Source organism: Limulus polyphemus, unplaced genomic scaffold (genome assembly GCF_000517525.1).
Source record: "Limulus polyphemus unplaced genomic scaffold, Limulus_polyphemus-2.1.2 Scaffold174, whole genome shotgun sequence".
NCBI classification, from domain to species: domain Eukaryota; kingdom Metazoa; phylum Arthropoda; class Merostomata; order Xiphosura; family Limulidae; genus Limulus; species Limulus polyphemus.
In genome coordinates this window covers 273,466-284,959 of record NW_013665784.1, presented here as the reverse complement: position 1 = coordinate 284,959, position 11,494 = coordinate 273,466, and the positions used below count along the sequence as shown (strand labels likewise).

The following is an 11,494-nucleotide window of genomic DNA, read 5'->3' as shown; positions in this document are numbered from 1 at the left end:
TGCAAATAGTAACTATGGAGATGAGGTAATAAAATAAAAATCAAGTTGAGAACAACAACAAAATTTTATAAAACCTCTCGCCTAGGATTGGCTATTATATTATTTCTCTGTCAATGTTCCCACCTTCATTAAAAGGCGTAAGATGACAAAAACAAGATCTTGAAGAATCTATCTGTATACTAAAACTCAGATTGTTTGTTTGTTTGCTTATTTTCTCAGTCAAAAAATCATTCACATGGTTTTTCCTTTTACTACCGATCAACAATCAAATATTTCCAAGAAGAATGTCTGTGTCTGATGTGTTTGATTTCAATATAGATTTACATATTTTGACAGTTTTTGTGATGACTTATTGTTCATTGTTGGAGTTTCCCACTACAGTGAACTTATTTTTGTTAGCTATGCTGTTACAATCTGATTTAAATACTTGTAGTAGTTTGAAGAATTACTAATGCTAGACTTGAGATGTTCTTTTATAATTATATGTTGCTTCAAATGATGTGTAATTTAACCCACATGATCTCATCCACAACAATAACAGTTTTGATGTATTATCTGTTTTGAGATCAGCTAAATTTATAATTGAGTTTTTCAAACACTGGACTTTTAAACATTTTTAGATGTAATAAATGGCATGGTGTACTTGTTTTCAAGTATACACGTACTGTACATTCATATTCTTTAATTTTGAAAAAAGACTGACATTGCTTATATGGATATAACAATATTTCAACTGGTCATAGTATGGTTATGTGTTTTCTAATCACAGACCACTTGAGAACTAAATTTAGTTTCAAACTATTATGAAACAATAAAAAAAATTTGTAGTTGTCAAAAAAAAACCCACATTTTTCATATCTAATTCTAAGAATTTATGAATGAAACAAAGTAGAATATGTTAACACATTACACTGCCATATCAAATGCTGTAAAGCCATTTACACTATTGAATTATTTATCTCAATGAACTAGCTTACATTGCTTGAAACAACAATTTGCAGGGAATCATGGTTTTGATACAATGCCATATGTTTGTGCCAGGAATATTACTATGTTTAGTTTAATTGAGTGGATCACTTTTTATATGCAAATATAACGTGTCATAGCTTTGTATAATTATTAGTTAAATTTTAAAGATTAAACATTGTTTTATGAGGAAAATATATAATCTTTCTTTTTTTACAAACTTCAGGTAATTTATTTCCTTGGACTTTGATAAATATGTAAATATGGGACGTGGGAAGAAAAGACTAAGAAATCAGGACACAAAAAAAACAGTTCAGAAACTGTTTTTGGAATCACCATTTTCAATTAAATGGTATGTACTAGAATTGTAGATTTGTCAATGTATACATTTAAAAACTACAACTTGTATTTCATTATCATTTATTTATATTTAGTTGAAATTAATTATATGAAAGAGATGCTGAATTAAGGTTAAAAATAGAAATACTGTAGTACAATCAATTTATGTAGGCATTTAATCTGTTGATAATTACTTAATACAATAAAACTCGTTAGTATGAAAATTTTCTACGCGATTAAATGAAAAAATATTAACAGCTATCACGATCAATCTGCTAAAATGTCATGAGGGAAGGAGTTCGAGGATTATCAACTAGAGATAGTTGTTAATTGCTCCTGTATGAATATCTCAGACATTTCTTTTATTTACCAAAGTAACTGAATTGTTACTCATAGGGTGTTGGATATGTTGTATATCAACTGATTCCATTTTGTGAAAAATAGTCTTAACATGTTTTAAAAATTTTTCTTGCATGTACTTTGAGTAAATAATATCACATTCTATGTGATTTTTCAAAGAATCTATATAGGTTTAAAACAAAAAAGCTCTCACTTCAAAATTAAAGTAAAATATACACACTGAAACAGGTTAGCTTTACTATTGCATGTACTATAGATTTCTTTGACAAGCTAACTGTTTTGTTAAGCCTAACTCCTGTCATTCTCATTCAACATACTGTGATGTTACACCAAGAATTTTGTTCTTGGGACTCTTCATCAAGAATGAGACATCGTTTCACCCAATAACTTTGTCTACTGTTAGAGCAAGTTCAGAAACCAGCTAAAACCTATTATCGTTTTTTTGCCTACATACTTAGGATGATTTCCAGGATGAGTTTTTTTTTCTTGTATGCTAGAATTATACCAGATATATCCTACAATAATAGATATTCCCTTTAACTCTGCTTCTTTGTACTAATGGTACTACTGCACTAAATAATTATTTATTTAATTAAATAATGCTCTAAAGAACATAGAATAATAACATGCAAAAAACACAATATGTTCCATAACTATCACAATTTTTTTGGCTTTCTAACTATGTCACAAATATCATTAGAAATTAAGCAAAGCTGATTGATATGTTTTCATGGGAGCAAAAATAAAATTGAAACCGAAACTACATATTGTCTATTCAGAAAAAAATATAGGAGAATAATAAGCTATTTCATAGGTGGAACCCTTGGTTTTCTATTGGTTATACATAATATAGAATTAAAATCAAAGAAAACTACTGGTAAGTTCTGAAAGGGAGGAGTGACAGGTGGGTGTGGCAAAAGGGGTCTGATTTTCTATTTGATAGCTCTGTAAGTAGTTAAGATTGAAGGCTGTAATTATGATGCTTTGCTTGAGCAGTGACAATATTATACTACTCCTGCAAAAGGGTTAAAAAGAGACCTAGGCATACCTATCTCAGAAACGTTGATAAGTAAGGTCATCAGACTGGTTTTGCAATAAGCAGTTGTGACAGGCACAGACTTGTTGTGTACCAAGCTATCTTCAGCAATTTTACTTTGTGCCTCGGCACTTGTTGTGAGGTTGTTTATCAAGCTTCTAGGTTAAGAGGTTGTGTGTATATTTAAATGATACATTTTCTGTTGTTAATTGTTACATGAAGTTAGTGTTCTGCATACATGTGTAGACATGTCAAGAATTACTGTTGAGAAAATGGATATAGGAAAATTTTGCAAAAACACACGTAAATTACAGGATTCCCAGTAAGATGAATCTATTTAGGAGATAGGTGGACCAAGTGAGAAGCACTGAAGAACTGATAATGAAATAGTCATACCAAAAGACCCGACAGAGGATAGACTATTAAACCAAAGAGGCAGTGTGGATACTTCTGATCAAGAACATGAAGATATATTGGGTGAACCTGCTAGCATTGGAGAATTACATGAGCTGAGTAGTAGCAGCAGTGTCAAATCAACTCTGCCTAAGCTGACTCTTGGAGTAGGTGGTCCGGCTGACATATCCCGATTGCCAGACAAGGGACTAATTCGACCTGGTCTTAAGGAGCCCATCTACTTTCCAAAAACCCATGGATGAAAATTCATACCTAAATGGTACAAAGCATATCTTTGGCTTGAATATTCTGCATTTACTGATCAAGTTTACTGTTTTTTCTGTCATCATTTTACTATAGGTTCTAAATATCAAGGTGAGCAAGTTTTTGTGTCCGAAGGGTTCATTACATGGAAAAAGTGCATGGGTAAATCTCCAAAAAACAATAAACTACTCAAACACAGCTTTCTGAAAAAAAAGTAGCCGACCGCATCAATGAAGCTCATCGGCTGATTATGGGAAAAAATAGGGAATACATCACTGATCAAAAATCACCTTAGAACCAATATGGCAGATAAGAGATTGAAGAGTCTAACAGTGATTAGCATGCACAGAGAACATTTTCTTTCCATTGATCTTGATGATGATGTTCATAGGTTTGTTACTAAGTTTCTAAATACAAGGTTAAGTTGGTTTATAGTTGAAGAGGAGGATCGTTCCAGTTGGTATCTTGATAAGTTCATGCTTTTGACTATTATTCATCAATCCACTTTTAAAGGGACTTATCCCCCCCCCCCCCAATTAAAATATGCTAGAATGGTCAAAAACCTTTTGATCCTTTCTAAGGTCTGTGAGTACTTTGGGTCTTCAAAACTTAATACAAAGTACTTTCTTAAACCCAACATTACCTCATTGTAATTTAGCATGCTAAAATTTGGGGGAATAATCAGGCCCTTTAAAATTAAATGTGAGTATAAAACGTCTTGTTTCCTCCTAAAAATTTTGGCTTGCCCCCCCCCCCCCCAAATTTTTGGTGCTGGTGCTGCTACTGTTCAAAGTGCATTTGTGATTTCAGCTCTTTTTTCCCATGGGTTTACTTAATTTTTTATTGAATATCATTTGAATAATTTTTCAGCACTGTTTTGGACTTTATTTCTTCTCTTTGAATTAGTCAGCTTTAGCTCAGATATTTGCTTCTTTTCAGACTTTGAATCTGGTTGATGCTTTTCAAACTACAGTGATTTACATTTTCTTGTTTGTCCACACATTGCCATTGTTAATTTTTTTCATTTTTAGTACCTGTAGTTTCCATTTATATATTTTTTAGCAGTCCTTGAGGTTTTCCAGGTGCCTGCAACTATACTGAGTTTTATGTTTTGTTGCCTCGTACACAAATTCTTCATCCTATTTTAGTGTAGTATGGTTTTTTCTCTTTTTGAGAGATAACAGATTTTTATATTTCTCTCTATTGTCTGTATCACATTCTCACCAAGCTTGTATTTGGTTTACATGTTTTTCTTTTTAAACTGTTGTAGATGTCATTTTAAATTTGGTTCAAGAGGTTTGTCTTATTTTAGTTTCAGTGGCACTCCTTATAACTGTGGTTTAACTTCTCAGAAATCTCAGTATGTTTGTTCTGCTTCTTTCACCAAGATGTTTGTTTAGGCCACACATGCTGAAATCCTCTCCCTCATTGTCTTATTTACAGAATTTAAGTTAATTTTTTCATTTTTTAGTACCTGTAATTTCCATTTATATATTTTTTAGCAGACCTTGAGGTTTTCCAGGTGCCTGCAACTATACTGAGTTTTATGTTTTTCAATCCCTCCTTTCTCTTGAGTTTCAATATCTTTTCCTATGGTTTTTTTCAGGGTGTGATGGAGATAAACAGGTTCTGAACTTTTCTCAGAAAGAAGCTAAATACCTTCCTGGGGTTTTATTCCTATTTTGTTTTTGTATATTGCCAAAGCAAGCACTGCTACATATAACCAATGAGCAATTTTAGAAAATGTATCTTAATGCAATATTCAGATTGTTGAAACAATAAAATATCAGCATCTTTCAAAATCTTGGTCAAATTAGACTTATCTCATAGTCACTTATCTAAAGATAGATTTGTTTTTACTAATTTCATGTAGTTGTTAATTTCTAACTTATTAATTTTGAATAATGTTGTTGTTTTTTTTTATTTGTAGTCTGTATTTTTTTTTATAGAAATTTGTGACCAATACTGATGATTTTAAGCAAAACTTTTATATTTTCTATGCACTAATATTACTTTTTGTGATATTATTTTAGGCCTAAGATACCTGTTGAAGATGAAATTATTATCATGAATGCAATAGAGAAGTAAGTTTTCATGATTGTCTTCAGTTTGTCATATTTATACTTTGACTTTGGCTTAATGCATTTAGATGGAACTATTATAGCTTTCCTATGATATTTGGATGCCTACATTTATAATATTTAGCTACATAAGTTATTTGTTATTGATAAACCCAAAAATATTTTATTGCAACGTATTTCCTTAAACTAATTACCAAAAGTGGGTTTAAGACAACTGATGAGTTGATTTTTATTTTATGTAAGAGAATAATAATTTGTTTTTCAATGTTTTTGCATGACTTATAGAAATGAATGTAAATTTTTGGAACCAAGTAAACCATTACCTTTAGATAGGTTTGTCTTATCCAGGTTCTTTGATAAACATGTTTTACTGTACTTATGTTATAAGTCAATGACTTATGATAATAATAATACAAGAAAATCAAGATTGGCTTTACTCCTTCTTTTATTCCAGAATGCAAATCATGAACAGTTTTCCCAAGATTATATGTTGTGAGTTTAAAAAATAAAAGCATCATAAAGTAGTTGTGGTTATATGATATTGTAATATGTTTACTGAAATTAATCATTAGCACTTTTGACATACAAAAACAAAACTTAAAATCTTGAATTGCAAAGATTTATTGGAGCTTAGTGATATACTTTGTCCTGCACAGTTCAATTAGGCTTAACAAGAGTGTTATTTTTGGTTTACCTGTAGTTTATCTTATGGGTAAATTGATAATTTACATTATATCCACTATTTAATTTTCGTAATTCTTAATATTTTTTACTTCTTACAATTAATTTAGTTTGTGAGGACCCCTGGGGGCTGGAGTCTGCCCTACTTTCTCCCAATATTATTTGCCTTTTTCCTACAACTGCTGAATCCATTTAGGATGACCCAGATTTTGTCAGTTTTCCTCCACCTGATTATGGCTTTCCTTCCCAAGTCTTTACTTTGGAATCTACTAGGCTTTCAGTATACTTTTCCATTCTTGTCCAGACATTATGTTTCATGATGAGCATTTTTGTCTCTTTTGTGAGAGGATACTTGGATGCCTCACCCTCCAAAGGCTTTAGTTTAGTTTGCCTTAGCTTACCATAGGGCAGATTTGCTTCTTGATTCTATGTACTTAGAATCTCTGTTGCCTGTATGGGGGGCAGTCTCTGTTAATCCTATTCATTTTAACCTTTACCTAGTTTTACAGCTTTGTCTTACCCTTTCAACTTTTACCGAAAATGTCTACCTTACGCTTCCTTTCTTAAACATTGCAGCTATAGCTAGGTGATTTTCTTGGGATACCTCTTCCTCCTTCCTTCCATGTTGGGGTGTTTGCCATCTTCAATTCTTTCCCTCTACACATGGCTTCTTTGCTTTTGGGATCTTGTGAGGTGGGACACTGTCTTTTACCATTTGTTTACCATCCATTTCTAATGAGTACTTATGCTCGGCTCTCTTTCTCCACCAGTCCATTTTTTGGGGCTACTCATGTGGATTTAACATCACATGGGGTACCTGCAATACTATATTATACATTTTTTGGTTTCTCTTTTGTTTCATTCTGAGTCATTGTCCTCTTTATTCATTTTCCATGTCTGGTACCGTCTTGTCCTTTACCTGTCCTACCTACGAGTTTCTCCATTTGATGTGTATGCTCGATGTTGGTTGGAATTCTGCTTCTAGCTGTCCCTCTTCAATCACTTTTTGGTTCTTCCCCTTTTTTAATGTGCAGTCTTTGATCACATTAGGATGGGAAATTTCAGCAGGACTGAGAATGCCCATGGTACGCGTTCTAATTTTTCATTTCTGAGGATGATATCTTAGTTTTTTCACCACATGGTTAGGTACCAGTTTCATGCCTTGTCATTTAGACTTGCAGATCCATATGTCTTTTGTCCAGTGGTCTGAATTTTATCCATCTTCCTCATTTTGGGGGATTTTACTAACACCTCTACTTTGATGTTTTGGGGTGGTCATAACATACTCATCTGCTTCTTACACAAGTAGCTCGGGTGGTTGGATTTTCCAGTTAGATGTTTTTCCTGTTACCTACCTAACAATCTCGGCTCTTTGGGGAGTGTCTTTCTAAATACCCACCTCCATCGGGACCATCCATTCTCCTCCTCAAATATATTTGATGGAGCTTTCTGTTATCCACCCCATTATGGTTCACTATCTTACTGCTAGTGAGGTTCTAATGCATTGGGGAATGTGGCTTCTGTGGAAACACTTCTTCCTTTGGGTTTGGCACACTTGCAATCTTTTCTGGAGTTGCTGTACGACCCATGGTCTCTTGCTAGGATTCCTTTGGATTCTCCTCTTAACCTTTTTCCTTCCCTCTTTGAGTATATGCATTGGTGGTTGAACATATCCCCCACATTGTTGGGTTTATTGATTCTTTCCCTATGTCTGGATTTGTTTCTCTTCCCTGAGGCTCATGTCCAAAGTTGGAGGGTGTGTGGATCAATCAGCAGGAGTCTTCAGGACAATAGTCTACAGATGAAAGGTCTTTCGTGTTAACACACTGGCACTTCTGGCAGTCCAACATGTTTTTGTTCACTTTCTTCCTCTTGTTCAGATTTGGCTAATCATGTTTCATTCCAACTATTTGATGGTTGTGGTGTATTTCACTCACCAAGGGGGCACTCGTTCTTGTTCTCTTTGTGGTAGACAGTGAATCTCCCTCTTTGAACCCACACACTTGACATAAGTTTCCTGCCTGTCGTGTTCCAGGTGCCTTTGTCCTTGTTGCAGATTGCGTTTCCAGTCTTGACACACTTTTTACCTTCTGTGGGGTACATCTCCATGGAAAATTTTTGACTCATTCCCCATTCCAAGTTACCTCTTTTGTTTTTGGTCTCTGGTTCATCATCCACTCCCTCTGACACTCATTACATTCAGACAGGATTAGATCCAGTTCATAACTTTAATTTTTCTCTTCCATCAGTCTTCTTCCCAAGGTGATTTTGATCATCCATGTCACTCTGGGTCAGATTTTTCTAATTGATCCTTCCTGGCCAGCACAGATCTGGTTTTCTTGGCTGTTTGAGCACGATATGTTCTTATTGTTCTGTATCAATTTTACCTACACTTTGGGGGCTCATGTGAAATATTCTTTTCATCATTTAGTTGCTTGCCATCTTTCACCTTTATTCTTGGTTGGATCCCGATGCTCTGGGTTGTTTCATTGTTTTCAAGGCTTCTTTCCATTGACTCCATTTCCCACAGTTTCATTACATTCTTGGTTGCTCCACTTATTCCTCTTGTGCTACCCCTCAATGTCTTTATGCCAAGGATGTTACTGCATTTGAGATGGTTCTGGTGTGTTTCATTTGAGTTTGATGTATATATATGTTATTTCACTCACATGTGCTCTGTTCATAGATCGGTGGTGGAATTTCTCCCTCTGATTGGCTGAACTTGAGGTAAAGATGGTATGATCCTCTTTCCTACCCCCACATGGATGTCAGTTCACAGTGGTTGAGTTTTGGATTGTAATTGACTTATCAAGGATATGATCCTTGTTCTACCCCCACATGGATATTGGTTCCCGGCAGTTGAGTTTTGGATGTAGTTGACTTGCCATGTACAGTCTATCATGTCCTAGCCACTCTACACCTTGGGACACATACTTTATTTTACCCACATTCTGTTCATCAGGGAGATTTAAATTATAATATCTTGTGGTTAGGATCACTGTCCAACCATTTTCTGTCCCATTGGGATGTGCTCCTCATGATTTTCTGCCTGGATCTGTTACACCTTTTCCACATCTGTGCAAAGAGTATACCTGGTACAGAAGTGGTGTGGTCTCCCACATATAATACTCTTATTAGAGGATCTTTTCATTATGGTGTCAATCGCATGCTTTTGAAGGATACTTCTATTTTCTCCTTTGCACTGGTCTCTCCACATATTCAATGTGGGATTATAGCTGTGTATGTGAATAGAAGTAAGGTATCTCATCGGAAGTTACAATTTTCCTGCACTGAAAATGAGTTTCTGACAGATACTTACTTCTGATCACACTTTCCACCCTTCCTCCCCACTTTCAATGGGTGCTTACGTTTCTGCCCAAACTCAAAGCAGAATAGCATAGAGGGAGTCATGTGGGGGTGTGGCACTAAAATATTCTTAGCAGATCTCTAGCTACAAAAGGAGGTGTAGATGGGGAATTGCAGAGTGTGTATGAAAAACAACTAAGGTGAGAGACTATACTCTCAAATCCTGGAAACTATTTCAAGACCAAATGAACATAATATTGTGGAATTTGGAATGTTTCTAAGCTGATAAGTATATATCCATTTATGTGATTAGCTGTACGTGTATGTGTTTCAAGAAAAGAAATATGTGAGTCAACATGATGGCAATCCAAATTTGATGGAAAGCTAGTGACCTATCATTCTACCTTCAGTTTATATATCAGTTGTTGCTGAAATCATGATGTCTTAAAGCATTCTTTCTAGCTTTTTGATGAGCCTTACAAATCCATACCTTACGCACAGGAGTATGGTTGCTGTCATTTGTCTGATCTTCTTGTTAATTATTATAAACATGTGATACCCTGTCCAGAATTTTGTCCTGTTAACTCTAGGTGCATGGGTGGAGCTCAAAATGCACATGCCACATTCTTTTACTGGTTTATTATTATTTTTTAATGTGGCTTAGACTGAAAATTGTTATGTTTATTCTTCAAACAGATAAAAAAACAATTTGCATTGTTTATAATCTTACATTATTGTTAGAATTTGTTTGAACATAAGCATTTAATGAAAACTGTATTCTGTTGTATATCATTAAATTTTTTGAACTATTTTATTGAGAAACGTCTTTGTTTTCCTGTTTTTTATACCTACTAGAAGAATATGTTAGTTCAAACTGTTTTTTCATTTTGCATTTTTTCAAGACACAGTTGTACAATTTTTTACAACAAATATAAAAACAAAATAGTGAACCATATATATATATATAATGTTTATCCTAATGAAACTTTTGTCTGACAGAAAATACTATCTTTTACATTTTAGTTTTTAACTTATTAGGCACATAGAGGGATAAAAACTTTGAAATAATTGAAATTTTTTTACACTTATTCCACTCTGTCATATTTAGCCCAATGTCTGTACAGACATTGGTTATTATTTATTTTAATTCTTAAGATTTACTTGAATGAGGTTAGTGTTAGTGTTATAAATTTAAGTTCAAACATTCTGCTGTTAGTTTTTTCAAAGAATACTATAGTGGATTCATTTACAAACATGTGGGAAGTATGTATATAACTTTGCAAATCTTGAAAACCAATTTTGTTACTTATTCAACAAATCTGTCTTCCTTTTCATGTTGTTTTACACCACAGAGCAGAAACTTATATTTTCAACATTGTGCTTTTGTACTGAGTAATTACTTTAAATAATACCAATATTTTCATGGTTTAGTTTTTCAGTAGTTGGAATAATGTTAATATTTTCTGTGTTGACAGTTGGAGATTTCTTTAAATACTAATTTTTATGTTTCTCTTCATGTATATTTCTGCATTACTTGAAAAGCTCTATCTATATAGTATCCCATGTAATTTACTCAATAGAGGAATATTCCTTGTGCTATGCTTTCTGCTATGTTTTATATCTCAGTTTCTTGTAGCATTCACTTGATTGTAATGTAAATAAAATTATAGACAAATTAAATCTGGTAATAAAAGATGCTTGAACCTGCAGTGTAGTCAAGATAAAAATTACAAAGCTATTAATTCTGAATAATTATCATGCACTTGCACCAGAAAAATGCATTTTACTATATATTCAACTTACTATAAACCAAGTTAGAATAGGTAATTAAGGAAAGTGCAGGAAAACAGTTTTTTATCCTTGAAAAAGACATATATTTTTTAAATATTTTTCAGAGTAATTTCAGAACACCCAGAAGTCAAACTTATAGATAAACCTGCCCAAGGTTCCAGAATTGTAGTGACTGACCCTGGAAGGTCCATGAGGTAAATTGCAGTAGAAGCTACTGTAACTATTAAATATATATATATATATATATATATATATAGTAATACAACGTAGTAGAAGT

The 11,494-nt window shown here is 33.5% G+C and overlaps 1 protein-coding gene across 3 annotated transcripts in view; it reads left to right on the top strand.

The window, feature by feature from the left end:
• The window catches only part of LOC106478033 (ribonuclease P protein subunit p38-like), a 21,284-nt gene that overhangs the window by 1,767 nt on the left and 8,023 nt on the right, over window positions 1-11,494 (top strand). For all 3 annotated transcript variants that reach the window (XM_013938539.2, XM_022381549.1, XM_022381548.1), the window contains exons 2-4: window positions 1,193-1,318; window positions 5,392-5,442; window positions 11,322-11,411. In XM_013938539.2, coding sequence (XP_013793993.1) covers window positions 1,230-1,318; window positions 5,392-5,442; window positions 11,322-11,411 — 230 coding nt within the window. In that variant the 5' untranslated portion in view covers window positions 1,193-1,229. The remainder of the gene's footprint in view (window positions 1-1,192; window positions 1,319-5,391; window positions 5,443-11,321; window positions 11,412-11,494) is intronic.